The sequence below is a fragment of the Crinia signifera genome, chromosome 9 (genome assembly GCF_055691185.1).
Source record: "Crinia signifera chromosome 9, ASM5569118v1, whole genome shotgun sequence".
In the NCBI taxonomy this organism is placed as follows: Eukaryota; Metazoa; Chordata; class Amphibia; order Anura; family Myobatrachidae; genus Crinia; species Crinia signifera.
In genome coordinates, this window is record NC_139225.1 from 34,409,024 (window position 1) to 34,434,376 (window position 25,353).

Below are 25,353 nucleotides of genomic sequence, written 5' to 3' on the forward strand. Positions count from 1 at the left end.
TGACATATTTGTGAAGACAGGAGAAATCATTCGATGGTTGGTGTCCATCTCCTGCGGCGGGCACATGCGGGGGGTTGAGTCTTCACATCCCCTTGCATGGTAACTAGGGGATACGGTGGCGGGCGGGGGCGGATTTTCGTCGGGGCGGGCTCTCTGGGACTCTGGGCAGCTTACCAAGTCAACCAGAATCACGGCCCTTGTGTGTTATTATTTCTTGATGAGCATCAGGTGCCCCCTTATCCATCTGACTGTTGTCTTGTGACATCTCTGTGTGATATGTACTAATAGGTTTTCTTTCCTCACCAGGTCGCCCATTTTCTGGTACACCTTAAGTCCAATCACTGCTACCAAGACAATGAGGGACTCCTCGCAACGCTACAGATGGGTGTGCGAGCAGCCAGGTAAAGGATTATTTGCCCGGGGCGTGTGAAATGCCAATGGTCACTTCTATCCTGTTTAGTAACACACACACACACACATATGCCAGTGGCAGAGCTACCATGCTGCACTGCAGGTGGGGCAGATATAATGTGCAGAGAGAGTTAGATTTGGGGAAGTTATTTTGTTTCTGTACAGGGTAAATATTGGCTGCTTTATTTTTACACTGCAATATATATTTCAGTGTGAACACACCCCACCCATCCGAACGCAGACCAAAATCTGTTCTAACCGTGACCATACACAAGTGCGATTTGGTCCCTTTTCATCTGATTCCAATTCATTGAGCAAATTCATCGAGCCGAGGTTGCATGTGTTATACCTCCAATTCCAATTCCATGTGCAGTCCCGTGCTCGCAAGGCTTGCACTATAGATTTATCGGATCCAGCAGCCTTGGCTGCTATCGCATACGATACATTGGATGCAAAAAGACTGCATACGATTTATCGTATGCGATTCTGCTGCCCGGAAAGAAGTTGCATAATTGTATTGGGTCTTTAGTAAATTCTCCCCCTGTAATCCAGGTCATTTTCTTAAAAAGAAAACAAATGCTTTGTCATTTGGGAAGCTGAGAGGCCCCCTATGACCCACAGGGCACTAGTCGGCTGCTCGGGTTGCCTTTTTAAAACCCAGGTAAAGGGGGGAGGAGGTTGTCATTCGCACAAGATAAGGATATTGGTCGGACCCCTAAATATGTCCACGATTTATAGTTCTGAACTTTTCTGGGAACAGGGGTGTGCTACCTATGGACACGACATGTATAGAAAAAAGAGAAGAAAAAGAATGTCCTTTTTGTTGGTGCACCTCTAATTAATAAACCTTAAAAATTAACCTTTATTATTGTCTTTATTAAAAGGCTGCGAAAAATGAGTTTAAAAAACATACATAGACATATACAGTTGGGGTACATACATAAAACAAGGTGGCGGGCAGGGATTGCTCTTTATTGCGTTTATTCAAAATATGTTTGTGAAGTGTTTAACAGTATGTAGAGGAGCCGGTCCACGTAGTGAATTGGATTTATGAATAAAAATACCAATCTCTTCCTTCTACCTGGATCAAGGTCTCAACTCATCTAGTCTGAGTCATCATATCTCAGTAGTCACATTTACCACTGTACAATTTGTAGGTGCGATGGAGAAAAGGAGAGAAGGGATGTACCTGTGTGTGACACCTTATATATGGGAGGTGCACACTGGTAAACCAACCCTCTTTTTCCAAGTGGGGGAATCACTCTCTTAATATCGCTAATATCCTGGCATGGTCTTTATAAGTCTATCAAGTTGCCACCATGTCTGATAGTGAACAAGGTGACAAACTCAGCAAGGTAGCAGATTCAATATGGTGCTGGTATCGAGTATGTTGATAGGACCTGCTTGGTTACTCATATATGCTGCCACCATATATGGTAATCTGCCGGTGAGTATCAGGAACCAAGAACTATTGTCCCCACTAAGTAATGAAGGGTGTCACTCTGTACAACATCAGGGTGACCTCAACCCCCAAGGAGGAAAAGACCAGCCCTTCGGGGGGCTGTCTCACTGCCAGGTGAGGTCTGAGGGTTTAGTTTAGATGTCAAATACCCCTGCCACCATAATAGGTAATCTGCAGGTGGGTGAATCTAAACAGTTATATAGGGTTTGCTCAGTAACCCCACATTTCTGCCACCATAATAGGTAATCTGCAGGTATGTGAAAAAGTCTCCATTGCCATAGAGACGAAACGCGTCGACGTCACTTCCGGTTACGTCAGCAAACCTCCGTGATTCCCCTGCCTCCTTGTCACCACTATCAGCTGGTCTGCCGCGGTCTTCAGCCCACAAGCCACCGTCATCTGGCAGCAGCTACTACTTCCTCACCCAGCGGTCGAGCGTCCCTCCCGCTACCCAGCAATTTCATCAAGCCGTTATTTCTCCTGGCTACGTCTGATCAGCTGGTCTAAAACCATCAGACCCAGCACACAGCGGGTAGAGCTTTCCCAACTTAAGCTCCCCGTCAGCAGCGTCATCTACCGGGTACGAGCTGATACCAACTGAAGCTCCCCGACGCCTCCCACTACTATACCAACGGAGGGTGAGATAACATCTACTGTTTGAAGTGCCTCATTCTGGGCACAGATTTATCAGCTTCATTAACCCCGCATGTGCTGTGCATTCATCCACTAACTCTGCTATTTACCCATTTGCATCATCTCCCCCCTTTCATTCCCTCATCATTCTGGCTACCCTCAGTGACTGTTATCATTAACCCATCACGGAGTACTCTATAGTTTGCTAACGTAAACCTAATGGCCATTTAGGTATTTTATTGTATTGTATTAATTTATATGTATGAATTATTTTATTTCGTTTTTCTTATATAAAAAGATTTTTGTATATTTCTAGCAGTGTGTCCAGTGTCATTCTATCCAGTGGTATTATTAGCGTTTAATTGGTGTACTAGCAGCGCAAGGTGGTTTAAAACACACTAGTTTTTTTCGGTCTTTCTCTCTGTGAATTGTAGCTAATTCACATAAATCACATGCAGCAGCAGTAACCACTCAATTTAGTCTTTTTACTCTTTTGTATTAATTAATTATCTCGACAACAGCGCCAGAGGCACAGTGCAATTTGTGGCGATTCCGTTCCCCACACCTTGCACACACCTCCCCCTTTTTTCCAGGTATGTGAGTTAACAATACAGCTAGATTGCCCCCCAATAAGAAAATAAGGGGGAGAACCCCAGCCTCTAGATATATAATAGCGATAATCCCAATAGGAGCGCACCATGGGGTAAGAGCCCTTACAAGGGCTAAAGTGACTGAAGGGCCCTGAAGAAGCTGTACTGCGAAGCGCGTGCCGGCTAGCGGTGCGCGGGCAGTTGGCATTGCTCTCTTTTTTGTTTTCTTTACATTGCATTTTGATTCTGTGTTCTAACAGTCACTTTAGCCCTTGTAAGGGCTCTTACCCCATGGTGCGCTCCTATTGGGATTATCGCTATTATATATCTAGAGGCTGGGGTTCTCCCCCTTATTTTCTTATTGGGGGGCAATCTAGCTGTATTGTTAACTCACATACCTGCAGATTACCTATTATGGTGGCAGAAATGTGGGGTTACTGAGCAAACCCTATATAACTGTTTAGATTCACCCACCTGCAGATTACCTATTATGGTGGCAGGGGTATTTGACATCTAAACTAAACCCTCAGACCTCACCTGGCAGTGAGACAGCCCCCCGAAGGGCTGGTCTTTTCCTCCTTGGGGGTTGAGGTCACCCTGATGTTGTACAGAGTGACACCCTTCATTACATAGTGGGGACAATAGTTCTTGGTTCCTGATACTCACCGGCAGATTACCATATATGGTGGCAGCATATATGAGTAACCAAGCAGGTCCTATCAACATACTCGATACCAGCACCATATTGAATCTGCTACCTTGCTGAGTTTGTCACCTTGTTCACTATCAGACATGGTGGCAACTTGATAGACTTATAAAGACCATGCCAGGATATTAGCGATATTAAGAGAGTGATTCCCCCACTTGGAAAAAGAGGGTTGGTTTACCAGTGTGCACCTCCCATATATAAGGTGTCACACACAGGTACATCCCTTCTCTCCTTTTCTCCATCGCACCTACAAATTGTACAGTGGTAAATGTGACTACTGAGATATGATGACTCAGACTAGATGAGTTGAGACCTTGATCCAGGTAGAAGGAAGAGATTGGTATTTTTATTCATAAATCCAATTCACTACGTGGACCAGCTCCTCTACATACTGTTAAACACTTCACAAACATATTTTGAATAAACGCAATAAAGAGCAATCCCTGCCCGCCACCTTGTTTTATGTATGTACCCCAACTGTATATGTCTATGTATGTTTTTTAAACTCATTTTTCGCAGCCTTTTAATAAAGACAATAATAAAGGTTAATTTTTAAGGTTTATTAATTAGAGGTGCACCAACAAAAAGGACATTCTTTTTCTTCTCTTTTTTTTTAAAACCCAGGCCTGCCGCCCAGATTGCATTGGATATGCGATCTATAATATATGAGTCCCCAGGCCCTTGAGTCCTCTTCCGGCTGCCTCCCAAAATTAAAAGGGGGAATACTTTAAATTTAAATAAAACTGAAGAATATAAAAAAAAAAAAATTAAATAAAAATATGCAGCTGCTAGTTATTTCGCTATTGCTTCTTCATATTTCAACTAAATATTTGTTACTATATTCAAAAAGGTCAGAATGGACATTATATAGGTATAGATGTGGGCCCCCTAGCAACATTTTGCAAAGGGCTCCCACTGGAATGCTTGAAGAGAATCTTCTTTCTGCAGCAATTATTCATTCTGGGCCCCATAGTAGTGCTGTAGATCACATTATACATGACAGTAGCCCAGTTCCTCTTATGTCACCTGACAATGAATCTAGTTTATAATATGCCACATATTAGTACTGCAGGTAGACATTATTATTTTCACATGATGCCACCAGTACATTTTATGCCACATTGCAGTGCTCCTAATTCATATTTTACCACATTGTAAAGCCCCCAATTCATAATATGCCACATTGTCTTGCCCTTAATTCGTACAGTATCTACAGTTCAGATTATAAGTCTTATTATGATTCCCCCGTACATACTAACATTCACTACACACACCATTGTGAGGAGTGCGGGAGGGAGAGGCAGAGACTGCTATCTACATGGGTCTGCACAAATCTGTGCTTTCAGGCTAGGCAACAAGTCAGACCCAGTTGCTTAGCATGTATTTTCAGGAACCTGACAAGGATTGTTTTGGGGAACTGCACTATATATTAGGGAAAAGTTTATTGCATTAATTGGATATATTAGGGGACATAACTGATTCTAATTATAAGAATAATTATATTTTACACATCACTTAACACCTCTGACCCTATGGGTCCTGGGTTGCGAATGTGATGTTCAGTGGTGCACCCCCGAGTCGGAACATGTCATATTTACAAAAAAAAGAGAAAAGAAACTCGGGTGGGGTGCACTTTAGGTCCCCTAACTGAAGTTATTCTGTTAAATTATTTTATTCATTTTGTCATTTGTAATATTTTTTTGATTTTTTTTCTGGTGTGCACCATTATTTTTTTGACAAAAAAACAAATGACAAAATGAATAAATTAATTTAACAGAATAACTTCAGTTAGGGGACCTAGAGTGCACCCCACCCGAGTTTCTTTTCTCTTCTTTTGTAAATTTTTCCGGAACCTGGCAGACAATTATATGGGTGTGGTACAGGTTTCCGACAGTCGGGATCCCGACTGGCGGACCCAGACAGCATGGCGAGAGCAACAAAGCCCTTTGCGGGCTCGCCGCACTGCGGGCACTAGTGAGCCACCTATTCTATTCTCCCTCTATGGGTGTCATGGACCCCCAAGAGGGAAAATAGCTGACGGCCATCGGGAACCAGCTTGTCTGTGTTTTGACAGTCGGGATCCCGACATCTGGGACCCCGTCCGGCACCGAATTATATTGCTTGGGTCCATGCCCTTTAGCAATAGCACCCCCTTCCCTTACTATAGTAAGGCCCATGGACACTACACAATCCCAGCTCTGGAAATGAAAGAGTTAACCGATTACAGTGAACTTTACCCTTCAAATTGATATTGGGAATCTACCGCTCAGAGCAACTGCACGATTGACTTTTGGCACTTACGTCTCACCAGTTTTTATTGTCCTCTTTCAGTGATCTTCATGTTTGAAGAACACCAAGGCATGATCATTTTGGAACCACTTGTGAAAAATCTGGAAGGACACCGCACGCTGGATGCTGCGGTAGCTGGTTGCTTGGCGCAAATCCCACAATGCACTGGTATCACCAGAAGGCATGGTCTACACTACGCCGTCGGGGGCACAGATTTGGTAAAGAGCACGCATCCTACAGATGTTGCATTCCTGAGATCAGGTATTACCCCTCACTCATAAACGTAACATACAGTAATGTGAAAACTTTTTTGACCCTGGTTTCTTCTTCAATTTCCTATTTGTCACATTTAAAGTAATTGAATATAAGACAAAGGGAACCATAGCCAACACAACACACAGTTTTTGAATGATCATTTCATTTATTGAGGGAAAAATGTTATCCAACACCCAAAGGGGATGCCGCCAGAATATTGGCGCCGGAAAGCTGACATAAGTGAGGATGCCACCGTCAAAATCCCGAATGCTGGCAACCCGAACATAAGTATGCAGGCAAGGGCTGTTTTAAGAGAGGAGGTCTCTGGGAACATGGCGTCTGCATCTTGTTACCCAGGGACATATATTAAGTGCTCATGTGCATATCACTCGGAAATGGCCATGGCGGCCATTTTTCAAGTGATTTGTGTCTCCAGTCCCGAGATGCCAGTACAATTTCATGCAGGATGCGTTGTTGTTGGATAACTTTTTGTTCATGTACAAAGGGTCTCGGCTGCGCACATCCTGAGTTTCTCCTATGCAGGTGCCGCCATTGCAAAGTAGCATGCAGTAGGGGCCATCTCAGACCTGCTAGTTCAAGTCCGAATTTGACCCCGTCTCTGATGGTGAGGGTCTGCGCTTGCACATAGGCGCTAATGCGCATGTGCAAACCTTTGCACTGATTGCCTTTGGCGAGATTTTCACTCACCAGGGTGTTTGCACAGTGATTCGCAGCCAGGCGGCATTCCGGGGAGGACAACCAGCATTTCATGGGCATACCCACAAAAACTAATGCTGGGCGGGCCCATAGAAATGCTAGGCCGGCCCTAGGGGAGCAGGTGTTCCCTTGCCTGCTGAGAGAGTGAGGATGATGTCACATGAGGCTCGGTAAAAAACGCGCAGCAGAAAAGTAATTTCCTGGGCTACTTTTCTGCTATGAACAGAGGAGTCACCCATGAGTGATTTCATACCCCTACTATCCAACTATGCATGGAGTTGATTTTATATAGTGTGGCGAGCACAGCGAGCCACCATGCCCTAAGCGCTGCGAGCCCCGCGAGGGGACGCGGATTACTTTACATGTATTCTGCGTCCGCTCGCTACGCTTCGGGCTCGTCACACTATATAAAATCAACTCCATGCGTAGTTGGATAGTGGGGGTATGAAATCACTCATGGGTGACTATACAATTAAAAATTGGGTCTTTACAATGAATGATTTGTATGCTACTATATTGCATGTGATGCGATGCAATGCAATGAAAAAAACGGGCGCCCAGATATTACACAAGTACCTTATTATTATATTTTTATTTATAAGGTGCCAAAAGTGTTTCGCAGCACATACAGGGAGACAAAACAGTATTACATTAAATAAATAACAAAAATAGAGTACAAATAAAGAGCGCCACAGTTCAATACACATTACAGCTTAAATAAAAGTATTGAGGACTCAATCAACATACAACTAGAGGCTTGAGGCCAATGATGGAGATGAGTATGTGGATGAAGATGGCCACTGAGTGTTTGAGTACAGGAGAGCTGTGAGTGAAATGTGAAGAGAAGTGGGCTTTGACAACAGGAGGGAAGAGGGCCCTGCTCGGAGGAGCTTACAATCTAGTAGGAAGGGGAGACAGACAGATTACATGAGGTGCAAGCGAGGGGGTGGTGGCTAGATAGCCGGATGTAAACAGGCAAGGGGTCGGAGAAGCAGCTAGTTTATGCAGTGGAAGGGTACGCTTTGATGAATACTGTATGTGAGTTTTCAGTGCACGTTTGAAGCTTTGCAAGGTCGGGGAGAGTCTAATGGAGCAAGGGAGTGCGTTCCACTGAAGGAGTGCAGCACGTACAAAGTCCTGTACTCTAGCATTGGAAGCCGTGATCAGGGTGGAGGAGAGACGACAGTCATCAGCCGACCGTAGAGGGCGGGAGGGTGTATGAATGGAGATGAGGTTAGCGATACTGTATATGGAACAATGGAATTAGAGATGGCCCTGTATGTGAGTGTGAAGTGTTTGAAGAGGATTCTGTAGGGGAATGGGTGCCAGTGCAGAGTTTGTTGAAGGGAAGTGGCAGAATTAGAGCGGTGGGAGAGGAAGATAAGCCTGGCTGCAGCATTGAGGACAGATTGAGAGGAGCCAGTTGGGATCGAGCGAGGCCAGTGAGGAGAGCATTACAGTAGTCAAGCAGCCGTGAGATGACCAGTGAGTGGATGATAAGCTTAGTTGCACTCTGTGAGAGAAAGGGCCTGATGCGAGCAATGTTGCGTAACTGGAACCGGCAAGAATGGGCCAGGGCTTGGATGTGGGGTGCAAAGGAGAGGGAGGAGTCGAGAGTGACACCCAGGCAGTTGGGGAATGGGGGAGATGATGGTGTTGTTAACAGTGATAGAGATATTAGTAGGGGCATAGCTCTGGGTGGGGGAAAGATAATAAGTTCTGGGTGGGGGAATAGCAACAACTATCATTACCCCTAATCAAATGTAAAAGTATGGGATTGTCAATGGTTGCCAACCATCAATTTCTGATTTCCATCCCCAATATGGCTGTTGTCTCTATTCAATGCATGCTCCTCTGAAACACTTGTATGATTCTGGTGTATACACTGATTTTAGTGCAACAACACATCACCCCCAGCCATACACCCTTCTCCGGTCACTCACTGTGTGCTTCCTCTCCAGCTTGTTCGGTGGGGTTCTCCGGCACCCGATGTTCTCACCGCTGTCCAGTCTGCTTCCCAGGCCTGACCTGCAATTCTGTCCTAGGAGAATGTCAGGGGGACCATACCTGCGTGGCCAGAACACTGCTCCTCACAGACTGCCCCTTCGGTTAGTGATTCACGTGTCAGCCAGTGCTGTAATCGTGCTTATTTCCTATACAGGAGTCATTAATTAGTCTGTATATATCATACCTGCAGACTTTGTAAAACTCCTCTCCTGAAAGGAGGAGGGAAGAGTCTACGTTTTGGGGGCAGGGCAAGGATGACATCACCAAACCCCGCCCCAATGACTGGTGCTGCATGAATTTGTGGGTCCGTGGGCAGGGGGAGGGGCTAAAATGACGCGAAATGACGTGATCCGCGTCATTTAGCCCCGTCCCCTCCCCGCGGACCCACAAAATTCGGAGGTTTATACCGCGGGGAACGGGGGAGCCGGGGCTGTGTGCAAAAATGCGGAAGACTTGCCCACCTTCGCAGGGGGCCGGGAGGGGGACCCAATTTGCGGGACCTTCCTGGCCAGTCCTGGAGCGTAGGCAAGTATGGTATACACAGATACCCATAACAGTATGAGCCTTATACTATATAACACTCCGCAATCACAGTTGCCGACTTTGTGTGTCTCCTATCCTGGAGAAACCCGGAGCAGAGTCTGTCAGCTGCACTTTAGGGCTCAGGGACTGATATAGCGAAGGGATCGCCATTGACCATCAAAATCATCAATGGTTTATGACCGATGTAGAATAGTTTTGTCATTTATGGGGGAGAACCAGATGGCACAGAGTAACCAAATAGTTTTGTTTGTTTTTCACCCAAAATAGCAATAGCTCAATCCCAGGCACCCGTGATGTCCTGCCCCCAGGATCTGATTGGCCCATGGGCCAGTCAGTCTTAGAAAATAGATGACCATCGATAATAAAAAAAAAACATTGATGGTCATCCATTAGATATTATTCTGCCATCAATGATTGTTTGTACTATTGCCTTTTGACTGCAACCATTGATGGTGATAGCACCAATGGCCATCCCTAATATAGGGATGGCGATTGACCATCGATGATTCATAATCAGTGATGGTTTATAGCCGATGTAGAATAGTTTTGCCATTGATAGAGGAGAACCAGATGGTTTACCTCCATCGATGGCAAAGCTTAACCGAATAGTTATTTCATTTTTCCTCAAGGGACCGGGACATGGATCATAGTTCCGCCCCAACCCCCATTAAGCCCAGCCCCTGGGTTCTAATTGTCCCACAGGCCAATCAATCAAAGAGAATGGATGACCATCGATGGCAACCATCGATGACAATGGCAGCGACGGTCATCCTACGAGGAGGAGGGGGGGGGTCTAGCAATTGGGTATCGCCTAGCAGGTGCTGATGTACTGTCTGTTCCCAGCCCTCACCAGCAACATGTGTCCCAGCGATCTGTGGCGGGTCTGGAAAGGACATTGTTATTACATAGAGACCACAGAGAAAAGATCAAGACCAGACTCGTCCCTGTACTGTGAGAGGTTCTGGGAAACACAGCTCCTGCATATAGAGGATACAGAGGAGAAGGTAAATCTGTCATATGGGCATGTATTGGTAGGTGGCCGATGGGTGGACACTAATTAGGTCGAAACGCAATAGGTCGACCACTACTGGTCTACAGCCCATAGATCTACATTTTAAAATGTCAACATGGCTTATGAGGCGACACACAAAAAAACGTGAAAACTTATGTAGACCCTTTTCATGTTGACTTTTTTCCCAGGTTGATACAATGCTTGAGTCGACCTTTTGCCCCATGCCAACATTTTAAGGTGTCGTTCTATAGCCTGTTCACCAATCGTGGTCAACCTATTGACTGTCAACCTTAATTGGGTCGATCCAATGACCCATACCCCGTGTATCACTGTTATTGGGTGCTATACATGTTACACTGCTGAAAGGGTTGGGATCATAAGGTCGACCACAGGAAAGTCAGCATTCATTATGTCGACCACTGAAGGTCAACAGGCCTTAGGTCGACACCATCAAAGGTCGACATAGGTCTAGGTAAACAGGGTCATTAGGTTCGACACAAACGTTATGTCGACACGGGGAAGCCAAAAAGTCGACATGGACACTGTATCGGTGCATGGCGTCCCCTCGCATGGCTCGGTGTGCTCGCCATGCTTCGGCCACTATTTCATTCTCCCTCTATGCCCTAGTGGATGGTAGGGCATGAGATACCGCCTGTCGGCACATGCCGGCTCAAAAAAAACCCATGAAAACCCCATGTTGACCTTTTCACTGTCGACTTTCCCCATGTCGACCTAATGCTTGTGTTGACCTAATGACCCTGTCGACCGAGACCCATGTTTACCTTTTGGGGGTGTTGACCTAAGGCTGGTCGACCTAATGAATGTCGACCTTTCTGTAGTTGACATAGTGACCATATACCCTTTAGTAAATATATCCCGAATGGCTCCCCAGTGATGCAGGAGCTGCTGCCAGTATCCAAGGTTCTGTTTTCATTTCAGAGTTGGATTCTGTCTGCCATTCAGAATATCACAGAATTCTCCCCAGACAGGAATAAAGCATACTGGTAAGACAATAGCCTTATTATTATAACTCTTCATTTCATTATAATAATCACTTGTCATGTGTGAGCGGAGAGTGCCGGTTAGAGATCCCTCACGGTCTATGAGCAGACTGTGGTCTACAGGATACAATGCCTTCCCATTCCGAAACTTAGTCAATTCGGCAATAAAGTTGACGTAGAAATCATGGTGCAGCTTTTGTGATTGAAAACGGGTTCAGGGGATGCTTAATAATTAGGCGTACTTCCAAAAATTTGTGCATTCATGTATGTCTCGCAAAGATATCCCGCAAATATTCTTGAAAATATGTTTATTAGGATTTTTCAAATATCAAAAGTATTAACATACAAATAAGCATCACAAACATTTGGGTTACATTAGTCATAATTTCGTTGAGATATTTTTGGCATATACATAGATTGTGTTATATGTGCTAATAGCCTTGTCAGCCGGTCGACCAGCGGTCCGGCTGGAAGTGGTCCCAGATATAGGCCTATTCTACTAGGTCTTAGAATCTCGGTTAGGTATATTCACAATCAGTCGCGGTGAAGGTACCTTGTTTTTAAGACAATGTATCTACCCCCAAAAAAAAAAAACTTCAACTATCACAGTGATGCTCATTTTCATGACTAAACAACAGATATTTAACTATGTGGAGAAGGAAGGGGGGGGGGGGTTGAGGAGAGGAAAGATTTGGGAGGGAGAAGAGAGGGGGGTGTATGTGGGGGGGGGGGAGGGAAGAAAGAGAGAGAGGGTTTGATTTAGGTTAGTGATGAGTATCCACAATTTGCCTGATACTCTCTGCAGCAGAGCTTCACGTTCAACTCAGGCTGTAAGTAAAGTGGCTTCAAATAGGCCCCATCTTTTGCTATAGTTATCAGAGGTATCAGGTTGTATCACAGTATTGTATTTATCATATGACATAAAGCGTGTGAGGAACTGGATCAGCTCTGTCACTGTAGGTGTTCTTTTGACTGTCCAACATTTCATTATCAGTTTCCTTGCCATCGTTACTAACAGGGTCAGGAAGGGTATCAGCTGTAAATGGGCCCCCTTCAGGTGCCATACATCAAAGTTTGCCAGTAATAAAGGTAGAGGATGACTAGAAACATGAATGCCAAAGGTAGTATTAATGTAATTCACAATTTTATGCCAAAATTTTTTAATGTGCCCACAGGACCAGACATTGTGGAAGAAGGTGGCCGGGAAGAGGCCACATTTCAAGCATCGTCCGGACTCCTCAGGAACAAAATGTCTCCTCTGGGCCTGGGACATATAGGCTCTATATACATATCTCATGTGTGTTTCTTGCAAAACAGAGGATTGTAGTATGCGTAACGTCTTATGATAGTGTTTGAATAACAGGTCTACATCGTTCAATAAAGGAATGTCTATCTTCCAACAAGATTGTGTCAGTGCTTTTTGTTTATGGGCCGTGGGTAGTAATAATTCGGAGTAGATCATTTTAGTTTTATATTTGCGGTTTTGGAATTTGGAAATCACTGGGGAGAGCCTGTCGCCCGTCTCATGGCCATCCTGGATAGGTTGTAGTGTGTTAGCATAGTGTAGTAGTTGGGCTATCGAGAATAAACTTTGGGCGGGGAGTCCGAATTTATCCTGGATTTGTTTACCAGTTAGTAACCTGCCACCCGGGTCGAAGACTTGTGATGTGAGTCTGAGTCCTTTTTGAAAGAGCTGGCGGAACATTGGATTCGTAATCCCCGGGGTGAATAATGGGTTGCCCCATATGGTAAGCCATTTTGAGTTGCGTGGGTTGTGATTAAGGGCATTGCATACTGACCACCAAGCTTCATATGTGTCTTTGAAAAGTAAATGAGTATATATTTGTTTCGGGAGTTGTTTCCTAGGGGTGTGAAGGAGGGCTGCGGGTGAATATGGGTAGAAGGACGCGCAATCCAACTCATAAACTGTAAAGTTACTGGATGTCAGTAGCCAATCCATGGCATATCTGGATAATAGCGCCCTGGAGTACAGAAGTATGTTCGGGAAACCCAATCCTCCCTCTGCCCTTGGCATTTGTAGCTTGGCCATGGCAATGCGTGGTTTGCCCGATTTCCATATAAATTTTGAGCAAATCTGCATTAAAGTTTTTATATCAGAGGATTTTAGCTTAATCGGTAATAATTGCATAAGATAGGTTAGTTTCGGCATAAGTATGGTCTTTACTACTTCCACTCTGCCTAATAGGGACAATGGAAGGTCCTGCCACAGCTCAGTTGCGGTCTTGATCTTGTTCACAGCTGGAGAGTAGTTGAGGGAGTGAAGAGAATCAGGGTTCTTAGGTATCTGTACTCCAAGGTATTTTATATGAGTGTTCTTAATTTGGATGGAGGTCAAATTGGTAGATGGGGGAAAAGATGGGGGACTTCCATTTAGCATTAACAATTCTGATTTATTTACGTTTATTTTATATCCCGAGAAGCTACCAAATTGATCTATAATTTCAAATGCGATGGGTATTGAGTGTTCGGGGTGGGAGATGAATAGTAACATATCATCAGCAAACAGGGATACCCGCATGTCCACCCCACGTATAGAAACCCCCTGATATAGAGGCGAAGCTCTCAGGGCTACTGCCAGGGGTTCCAACGCCAAGGCAAAGAGGAGGGGGGACATGGGGCATCCCTGTCTGGTGCCTCTCAGGATAGGGAAGGGCTCAGAGATGTCTCCATTACACAGTAGTCTGGATGAGGATCCAGAGTATATAACACTGAGCCAGTCTACGAAGACTGAGGGAAATCCGAATCGGTGTAAAGTGTGGAATAAGTGGTCCCAATGCACCATGTCGAACGCCTTCTCTGCATCCAGGGCAAGTATGGCTTTGGGTGTGTTCGACATGGCGCATCGGGAGTCACACACCACCGAGAGCACCCGGCGGATGTTTGTGACTGGTTGTCTTCCTGACACAAATCCGGTCTGATCTACATGTACTAGCAACGGGACAAGAGGTTTTAGTCTTTCTGCTAAGATCTTGGTCAGCATCTTGTAATCAAGATTTAGTAATGATATTGGCCTGTATGAGGCAGGATCTGATAGATCTCTTCCCGGCTTAGGTAGTACCCGTATGTTTGCCGAATTAAAGCTCAGTGGAATTTTAGGGGATTTAAGTAGAGTATTGAAGACCAACACTAGGCTAGGCGCAATCCTATGGGACAACAGACGGTAGTATGCCGCTGTAAACCCGTCAGGGCCAGGGGCCTTGTTAGGTTTCAGTGCCGCTATGGCATCTACTACCTCTTGGAGTGTGATTTCACGAGTTAGTACTGAACCTAACTGTTGTGGGAGTTAAGGAAGAGGTAGGTTGTCCCAGAAGGTCGCTTCCCTGTCCGTGTCAGAGTTAGGTTTTGAGTATAGTTCACTGTAGAATTTATGTAGAACTTGGGCTATCTCTTTGTCAGATGTGGTTAAGGTGTTATCGTGACGCTTTAAGGGGTGGATAGTGGCGGGGGTACGTTGGCCTTGCAGAAGGTTGGATAGGAGTTTTCCTGATTTGTTACCGAATCTGTGGAATTTAAAGTCTTTGTTGAAGGAGTACCATGCCTCCATTTTGGCTATGATTTTTTCATAGTTTGTCTTAGCTACGTTATATTGAGTGCGGGTTAGAGGACTGGGGTTAGTTTTAAAAGTTTGAAATGTATCGGTGAGTTTCTGTTGTGCTGCAATATATTCTCGGGTTGTTTCTCGTTTCTGGAATGCAGAGAAAGAAATAATTTCTCCACGTATGGTTGGCTTGGAAGCCTCCCAATATAATATCGGGTTGGTATCTAAAATATTTTTGTTATGTAGGTGGTACGCATCCCAAGCAGAGCGCACCGCCTCTTTCATTTTGGGGGATGATGTCAGCGAGGAGGGACACCTCCAGCATCGTATCGAAGGCCTCTCTTTAGTTAGCTTTATTTTGACCCAGACCACTGCATGGTCCGAGAGAGTGATAGGTTCAATAGAAGTGTCTTCAATTTTTAGGAGTAAGGAGGTTGAGGCAAGAATATAATCTATTCTTGATAGTTGACTTGTGGCTGCAGGGAGACAAGTAAACTCCTTCTCTATGGGATGGAGTGTTCTCCAAATATCTAATAGTTGAAGTTGGGCTGCCAAGGCAGTTATTCCGAATTTGGGTAGTTTGGGGGGGCGTGTGGGGGTAATTTGCCTATCCAGGATGACCGATGAAATTAGGTTAAAGTCACCCCCCAGAATAAATCGGGGAGTGTGTGTGAGGTGTAAGTAGAGACACTATTTTCAGAAAGAATGGTTTACTATATGTATTAGGAGCATAGACCGACATAACAACAAAATGACTGAGTTTCATAAGACATATGGCATAAAACAAAGCGGCCCTCAGGGTCTGCAGTAACATTATTTACATGAATAGGTAGGTTAGATCTGACTAATATGGCTATGCCTCTAGCCTTTGAGGTGTATGGCGCGGCCGCAACCATCTTCCACCCCAAAGCATTCAGTTTCAGTGTTTCACTGGCTATCAGGTGTGTCTCCTGCAACATAATCACATCTAGACGAAGTTTATTTAGGTAAATTAGAATGCTTTTGCGTTTGCCCGGAGAATTTATGCCACCGATATTCCAGCTCCCAATTTTAAGTGACATCTAATTTCTCAATGTGTGAAAACGCAAGAGCATGATATAGCAGTTGTGGTTCAATGGCGGGATACGCCGCAACAGAGTATAGTATTGACATGTTTGTCAAACCCATAGGAGGAGGGATGGGGTTAGGAAAGTCAGAGGGGGGGAGGGAAACACAAAAAGACAAATACAAACAAGAAAATTTGTTTAAATTGACTTCCGTAAGAAATCATCTGCATTCTAGGATATAAATATCCCAGACATTCGCTTGGAGAGGGTTGGCTCCTAGTGTCAACCGTCCAAAATTTTTGGTATTTTTATACTAACAACAATTCACTGAAATTGTAATCAAACTTTCTATAATAACCATCTCTCAGCAACTCTCGCATCCTGTTGTGAATGGTTCAAGAAAAGTGTCTGTAAACCAGTGCAAACTTGCAACATAAAAATGTCCAAGCACTTGTGGGCCATTACAAACATTGATGGTTCCCACTGGTAACCTAGCCATCTTGGCTGTCAGTCACGTGTGTCCGCAGTCAGAGAAAGATCAGTTTTGTGTTTACTGCAGCGATCTGCATCCGGGCCCAATTGGGTATGTGGTTCTCTTTGACCTACAAGTGGTGCTGGTGACGCATGAGTCGACAATGATAAGGAGAAAAAATTCAAAAATGGAAAAGGTATCTGTTGGCATAGGTGCCCTTAAGGCCAATGCATACTTATAATCCAAATTAATCGATGGTGTGCTTATACTAGGGAAGTAAATGGTTAAGAGATGCTGCCAGGTCAGTCACAGTCCGACATGTGATGGGGAGATCTCGGGTTGCCCGCCTGTTCCTGTAAATATGCCTTGGCATCATCTGGGTTAAGGAAATCTTTAAAGGAGGAGCCCTCAAAGATTCGCAGTCGGGCCGGATACAACAGCGCAAATTTTCTGCCATCCTGTATTAATGTCGAGCATATTGGGGAGAAATCTTTGCGTGCTTTAGACAGTTCTGCGGAATAGTCCTGGAATAGCAGGATTTTATGAGATTCCCAGGTAATATTCCTAACTTTGCGCGATGCAACCCATAACAGCTCCTTGTGAAGGTAATTCAAGGTTTTAAAAATGATGGGACGTGGCCTGGCGCCCTCTTGTGGTTTCTGTGGGCCCAGTCTGTGCACGCGCTCTATCACAAGATCATTGCATCGATCCTGGCATTGTAATAGTGTGGGTAGCTTGATTCTCACAAAATCATATAATTCTTGTCCCTTTATGGACTCTGGTAACCCCACTAGCCGCAGGTTATTTCTCCTGGATCTGTTCTCCAGATCCTGGATCTTGTTCTGTAACTGATTGATGGTTTTAGTGTGATCAGTAGTGACTCTGGATATTTCAGTAACCTGAGCAAAGGTTTCCCCCACCCTGTGTTCCGCTGTTAGGACCCTGCTCTGGAGCTGTGCTAGTTGCTGGTTTATGTCTTTGGTCTGCTCCTTAAGGAGAGGGCCAATTGCCAGTCTCATTGCTGCTGCCAGGTTCCCATATGTAATAGGGGTAGTCTCATCTGGTCTGTCTGTGTCGGCTAGCAGGAGAGGGGTTGCGCGGGATAGGGGTTCAGGTACCTGAGAGTCATCTGCTGTCTGATCATCCTCCGATTGATATTGGCTGTGTGACGGAGATGCAGGGAGAGACACGCTGGCGGAGGGTCCGGGCGCCATCTTGGATTCTCTGTGTCCTTTAGTTTTCTCCCTCTGTGAGCGGCTTCTTGATCCCGGCATCGCCGAGAGGTACTTCTCCATACGGCGGGGGTTGTCAGGAGTGCAGCGGGTCTCAGTGAGCTGAGTCTGGGGAGGCTTTAAGCCTTGTAAAAGGTGTTTTGGACGGCTGTCTATCGGAGCTGCGCCTCTCAGCAGCCTTCCATGCAGCCGCCGGAACCGGAAGTCCTCCCGCAAATATTCTTTGATAAATAGGCCACTGTACAGATGTAGGAAGTCTGATCATTACCTTGATGCATTTACACGTGGTGACAGGAGCACACATCACTGCAGCGAGTACAGGAGCAATTTGTCGCATATTTCCTAAGGAGCGCGGATACGGCTAGCGGGCACACTAGTCACAGCAGGTCTGTCACACCTCCTACTATTCAAGCAAGGCTGCGTCTGAATGTTTTACCCTAGATGCGTACATACATTAATGGATGGAATAATGGTAATGTAGCATAAAATGAACAGGAGGGCAGGGTATGGGTAAAAACCAGACCAGGACAAGACCGCCGGACCAGACATCAAACTCTGCAGTCCAGAGCTTGTAGTGTCCGGCCCGGGGGGTGTCCTGTCCAGGGGGGCTGCCTGTGACTGGTCACCAGGGAGTGGAAGAGGTGGAGCATAAAGCCTCCCTGTATGGTCCAGGCATGTAGCAAAAAACCGACGGTCCGGACCACACAGGGAGGCTGTAATCTTCCCTCCCACATGTCCCTGGTGATAGCTATCACAGGGATCCCCCAGGACAAGACACCCCCGGGACGGGACACCCTCGGACCGGACCCTACAAGCTCCGGACTGCAGATTTTGATGTATGGTTCGGGTCCGGTTTTTACTTAGGGCCCAGGAGGGCACCTTCATGTAAAGGCGGAACTACCATTGGTGCAGTAGGTGCATTGCACCGGGGCCAAAGAGGACTAGGGGGCCCACTGCTGCCAGCCCCATATTGTGAACTTGGTTTGGAAAGGAGGAGGGGGGCCCAAATTATATTTTTGTATTAAATATATAATTATATACCTCACAACTTCCGCCACTACCTCCATGTGTCATAATATTATCTGCTCATTGTAATGTGGCATAATATGAAATGGAGACATTACAGTGTTTCATAATATGAACATTACAAACTGTAATTCTGCATCATTTGAACTGAAGGGCACTCTAACGTGGCACAGTATAAACTGTAATGTGGCATAGTATGAGCTAAGAACACTGTAATGTGGCACAATATGTACAGGAGGGCGCTCTAGTTTGATCTGCTCATTATAATATGGAGGGCAACATAACGTGGCATAGTATGAGCTAAGAACACTGTAATGTGACACAATATATACAGGAGGGTGCTCTAGTTTTATCTGCTCATTACAATATGGAGGGCAACATAATGTTACATATTAAGAACTGAGGTGCTGTAATTTGGCACAATATGAAATAAAGCCACTATAGTGTGGCATCGTCTGAATGAGGGACACTGTTGGCAAAATGTAATAGGGTGGGATTGTTTTTAGATAAAGTTGGAATTCGTGTGGCGAGCGCAGCGAGCCCCGTGAGGGGACGCGGAATACATGTAAAGTAATCCACGTCCCCTCACCACACTATATAAAATCAACTCCACGCCGACGTGGATAGTGGGGGTATGAAAAGGTCGGAGGACGGGGCTCGCTGCACTCGCCACGCTTCGGGCTGGCGTGGATAGTGCTGGTGTTTTAGGAACACATTCACACCTGCAAATTCCTACAGCTGACACAGTAATGACGACATGTGTTAACTAAGAAATCATTTACTTAAATAATTTCATTAATGAGCATAAATAATTAATATTAAAAATATAACACGTTTAAAATCAGTAATAGAAATGATTAAAAAACAAGAACAAGACATAACAAGAACAATAAATTACAGCATGATTATTAGTCCTTTGGTAGGAGCTTCAGGGCCTCAATCTTACGTATGAAAGGGTCCTCAGCCCCCAAAGTTTTGCACCACATGACCTCTGTGAGGTAGGATTGAAGTCCATGTCGTGCAGTGCCTCTTTGGCGCTTATTTCTCCACTTACAAACACCCCAAAGTCTTTCCACATTTTGGTTGTGGACACATGTTGCCGGATCAACGAAATTGAACCGGTGGTTTACCGTGAAGTGCTGGTATCCAGCAAGTTCAAGTTCGGCCATTGAATACGCCCTCCAACAATCAGTATAGATTGTCGTGCCTGGCTTGACATTCTCCTGGATGCAGTTCATCAAGGTAGTGGCATCCCGCCTGGGCACTTTTTCCATAAAACACTGGCCTCTCTCCCGGCATATCCCTCCGAACACCCACTGCTGCGGAAGAATGCGGCCAGCATTATTCTTCCTCGTCACGAAGAGGGTCTCATCCACTTCCACGATTAGCCCCGGTCCTCCAATACGATGCTGGGGCTGCGCCATTACATCCAGAGCACATGCCTCACTCATCCACCGGTTATACAGGACAGTGGGTTTTTTTGAGATGTCCAGCTGCTGGCTGCAGTACTCAATAGAGGCGAGCTCCTGTGCCCACAAGTAAATAAACCGCAGCATTGTCACAAACGACAAGCGGCAGCCCGGAAACCAGTGTGCCGCTCTCAAGCTCACCTTCTTACGACACACTCAGACGTGGCAGCGCCACATTGACTCCTTCAACAAAAGTCGCATGGCGTGCCCATTTCCGCAATTCATCACCATAGGAAGGAGACCATGGGCTTGGAAAAATGCCACAGCCTCCTCCTCCGTCTTCAGCAGCGAAAACATAGTAATCGATCCAGCCATTTCGATAATAACACCGATAAATCACTCGTAACACTCCAAAAATCACCAGCTCTCTATTATGTTTCCTCTCTCTACACAAAATCACCTCAGAGTGATTTCTGTCAGGATCTGTCAAGAGGCGGGATTGACAGGGAGTGGGAACGCAAAAATCGAATCGCATGATAGTACTATGCGTTATGCGATGCAATGCAATTTCAGTACGTTTGTGTACGTAGAAAATCAAGGAAACAAGTACCTATGGTTTCATTTTCATTTTTTTTTTTATATTTTAGCAGTGGTTCTGAAAAATGTTATTGGGACTGGTGTCCACACACTGCAGCATTTTGGTGGGCTGACTGAACAAACTGTCATGGGTAGGAAGCAGTGTTCCCTCTAAGCTGTGCGCACGTGCGTGCGCACACAACTCGACGAGCGTGCGCACAGACATTACAACTGAGCGCACAAAGCAGCAGTGGTCCCTTTTTGCAGTTGTGGACTCAATTAATGTGTGTTTCACCCATTAACTACATTGTGTGATGTGTTTTTGAATGTTTAAATGTTTAATATCATTTTGAAGTAAAGTTAACACAAATGCTGAACGTTATTTTCCAGTTATATATAAGCGACGCACAAAAATGTAAATTTCATTCCAAAGTTGCACAGCCAAAATCTTTAGCCGCACACAGCCTTCGTAAAATTAGAGGGAACATTGGTAGGAAGCTTTATTAATGTTAGTCTTGAGGTGCTTCAATGATGTCACTTGTCTGAACGCACAAAATGGCTGCCTCCGCTATGGGTGACAATTCTTAGTAAAAAAAAAAAGACAAACGAGCCAGGTTTTAAATGTTATTAATAATGATGATAAACTACACTGTCTAATGAGAAATGTGCCCCTAACAAATACCCTTTCCTTAGTTAAAAAAAAATGATGTCTCTGTTAACTGCTAGGGTCCAAGGACAATACCCTCTTACTTCAGGATACTGCCCAGTCCTCACTGTTGGAGGGGACCAAAGCTCTACAGCCTGCCAATCTACCTCCTTCTTTATATGTGAGGGAACAGAAGGTAGGTAGATGTTTGTGGTCTAAAATTAAGGACAGAGTCATTTATACACAGAAATACACAAGGCCAAACATAGTCATATGTTAGGTTAATGATGATAAGTTGAAATGACTAAAGTGAGTGTTACTAATGTGTTACTAGGGTGGACTCAGAAGCACAGTGCTGTTCTTTTGGTCACAGTGTACAGGCAGATGCAGACATCTTAAGGCAAGATGTTTATTGCTTAAAAGTCTTGAAAAAGACAGGTCCTCTGCTAAAGGTGTTTGGTCCAATCAATGCATCAGTTACAATTCAGAAGAACAGTCCTCTCTGACAATCAAAGGTTACCTGCACTCTTATTACAGAGCCACATAGGGGCGGGACTGCCGGAGATAACACAATCAGTTGCTGCTAGGGATGGCCGTCGACCATCGATGATTAGAAATCATCAATAGGGGAGAACCAGATGGTTTTCCACCATTGATGTCAAGCTTAAATTAATAGTTTTCTTTTTCTTTTTTTCATTAAGGGGCCGGGACACAGAACATAGCTCCGCCCCAACACCCATGAAGCCCATTCCACAGGCCACTCTTTCGAAGCAAATGGATGACCATCGATATGTAAAAACATTGATGTTCATCCATTGCATAGTTATACACTATTGATGTCTAGTTGCACTTTTGCCATCAATGGCAAAGGCAACGATGGTCATCCCTAGTTGCTGCCAGGTTCCAGTCCCCCGCCTGTTACCTTGCTGCATTTCAGTGCTCTGGCCATGCCATGTGACATGTGACCGCAATGGCACAATCCTGTACCTGACTGAGAAGCCAGCCGGGAGACAGTGTGAGAGTACATACAGGGTGATGCCACTGTCCCTACGTGTCAATACTACGTGTTTGCTCAGTGCTGCTCTGTCATCAGAAAGAAACAGTATGACCCTAGTCACAAAGGGACATGGATCACACAGGGGAAGGGCGGTGGGTATGGTTCACACAGGGGAAGGGCGGTGGGCATGTCTCATATAGAGGGAATGGGTTATGGGACACGGGCCCGTGGTTATAATAAAAGGAAACATTCTTGATCCTAATAACCTTAACCTACCAGTATATTTTTGGATTGTGGAAGGAAACCCACTGAAGTACGGGGAGAATATACAAACTCCACACAGTTAGGGCAGTGGTGGGAACCGAACCCATGATCTCAGTGCTGTGAGGCAGTAATGCTAACCATTACACCGTCCGTGCTGCCCCTTGTTGTGTGTATAAATGCCGCTACTGAGGGCCACGATATGGAATGCAGCATAGCGCTCCGTCACCGACAGCGTGTGTATTCAAAATCAGAATACGTTCGCAGCCGGACTGATGGTCGGGCTGTGTGCACGCACCCAGGACAGTGGGTGGGGGGCCCCATTACCATATGGGAAAGCCCAGCATTTCATGAATGTTCCCATGAAAATGCTGGGCGTTTTCATAGGAATGAGCCCGTGACGCGGGTGGGGGGGCATAGAGCCGGCTCCCCCTGCCCGGCTCTATGCCGCCTGTGTCCCCCGCAGCGTCCCCAGCCCCCCCTGCTCCCTCCACCGCCGCGCCACCCCACTAGGTCCCAAGTCGGGTGGTCGGACGTGCAGCAGGTCCGATCACCCGACGCAGATCCGATGCGCACGGGACCGCGCATCGGATCTGAGGGGACATCAAAACTAGCCGATTTTGGTCCGATTTCGGCCAGATCCGACCAAAATCGGCTAGTGTATGGGGGCCTTAAGATTGCAAGTCTGTTTGATTAATAATGAATCAAATAATGCTCTATACTAGTGACCAACAAATCAAAAGGATTTTTATTGTCATTTTAATATTTTCTTTTTTTACATATATTCACCTATTGCTTGTTTACAGTTATATCTATATGTGATTGTAATAAATGTTTTGTGATCTTTATACTTTGGACGGACAACGCTTCATTTGATTACTTGAACTTGTTTTGTAGCGGTGCAGTGACCTCTAATTGAAGCTGCAGTTAATCCCAAGTGGTTTTACACCGCCGATTGCTTATTATCAGCACGTGAACGAAATACTAGATATTTACTATATTTTTTTTTTTTTTTTTTGATAAACAATTTTTTATTATTTTTGATTTGTCAATATTCAACAATAATACAGAAGATACATATATTCAACTCGAGCTGTCGAACAGTTTAGATTGTCCAGTTTATGTCCATAAGTTTTGTATAAATAACTGTTCTTTGTTTTTGAGTTGTATTTCTATTTTAACTCAGAGTAACGGGGGAAAACAGATGGGGAGAAAGGAGGTGGGGGGGGGTAGGTGCTCTTTAACACACTTTATGCATTTATACGATCGATTCATTTATACAAACAAATCATAAGTGTTACATTTAGGTCTAAACTGTTCTGATTAATTTACATCGCTTTCTTTTAGGTGGCTTCAACATTTCAACATTTACAAAAAGGAAACAGAAACAATAATATCTTATCGCCCCATGACACCCACTTACATCTCTCTTTGACTAAATATCGATCTTTGCTGGATAATTTATGATACTGATCCCCAAGTTTATTTTGTTGATGTATAATTCAGAAATCTTCTGTGTACCATATGGTCTAAATGTGATATTTCAATAAATATTTATTTACATTAAACCTGTGTACCTGTTTCTGAATTATTCGTTTAACCTTTGTAACTACTGTATGTGTTACATGATTATACTGTGATTGTTGTTGACCAATTGGTTATATCAAAGGATTTCAGGATTTTTTCCTTAAGGCCTGAATCTAAAGTTTGAATGTAGGCGGACCATTTGCGTTCAAATGAAATTAATGAAAAATTTGAACCTGTCAGCCAGGATTTCCTGTCAAAATAAAGTTGTTGGATCATCATTTTTTGCAGCTGGAGCATATTCGGGGCAGTTTTAACTGTCCAATGTTTTAATACAAGCTTTTTGGCTATGGTAAATAGCATGATAAACATATTCTGCAATGGTTTTACTGCCGGAATGTGACTCCACCCCTCAAAATTTAAACATAGGCTTGCTAAGGGGGAGGGGGTCAGGGATATAGCGAAATTCTTATTTATGAATTGATATACCTTATTCCAAAAACGTCTGATCTTGGGACATTCCCAGAAGGAGTGGAAGTAGTCGGCTCTCGATCTCCCGCACCGGAGGCACGACCCATCTAACAGCGGGTCAAAATGGGACCTCGTGGACGGAGGCATGTATGCTCTATGTAACGTTTTTAGGTGAACTTCTTGTAAATATGTCGACCCCAATATTTTATTTATGTATGGAAAGTTATGTATTAACGTGTCAGTTGAGTCAATTGAGGGGATATCTTTTTGCCATGAAGTTAAAAGATAGTTAAGGTGTTTCGTGTTTGTCGTGTTCAAGAGTATGTCATATATATGTTTCAGTTTGCACGGCCTCCCCTCCCATCTCTTGAGAAGACCCATCATAGGATCCTGAGGGGCTGAATCACCCCATTTTATTGACAGTGAATTTACGTAGTGACGGGTTTGGAGATACATGAAAAAGTGTGTATTTGGTAGTGTGAATTTGTCTTTCAGTTGAGCAAAC

At 44.8% G+C, this 25,353-nt stretch overlaps 1 protein-coding gene across 6 annotated transcripts in view; it reads left to right on the forward strand.

The window, feature by feature from the left end:
• Positions 1-24,262, forward strand: part of LOC146035379 (uncharacterized) — a 99,137-nt gene extending 74,875 nt beyond the window's left edge. For 3 of the 6 annotated variants that reach the window (XM_083158783.1, XM_083158784.1, XM_083158782.1), the window contains exons 28-33: positions 307-401; positions 6,137-6,355; positions 9,028-9,174; positions 10,460-10,620; positions 11,568-11,632; positions 12,805-13,032. In XM_083158783.1, coding sequence (XP_083014909.1) covers positions 307-401; positions 6,137-6,355; positions 9,028-9,174; positions 10,460-10,620; positions 11,568-11,632; positions 12,805-12,985 — 868 coding nt within the window. In that variant the 3' untranslated portion in view covers positions 12,986-13,032. Of the gene's footprint in view, positions 1-306; positions 402-2,115; positions 2,512-6,136; positions 6,356-9,027; positions 9,175-10,459; positions 10,621-11,567; positions 11,633-12,804; positions 13,033-21,675; positions 21,919-24,200 lie in introns of those variants that run through there. The other 3 variants (XM_083158785.1, XM_083158786.1, XR_014460628.1) reach the window with 3 other exon arrangements.
• Positions 24,263-25,353: the final 1,091 nt, after the last annotated feature.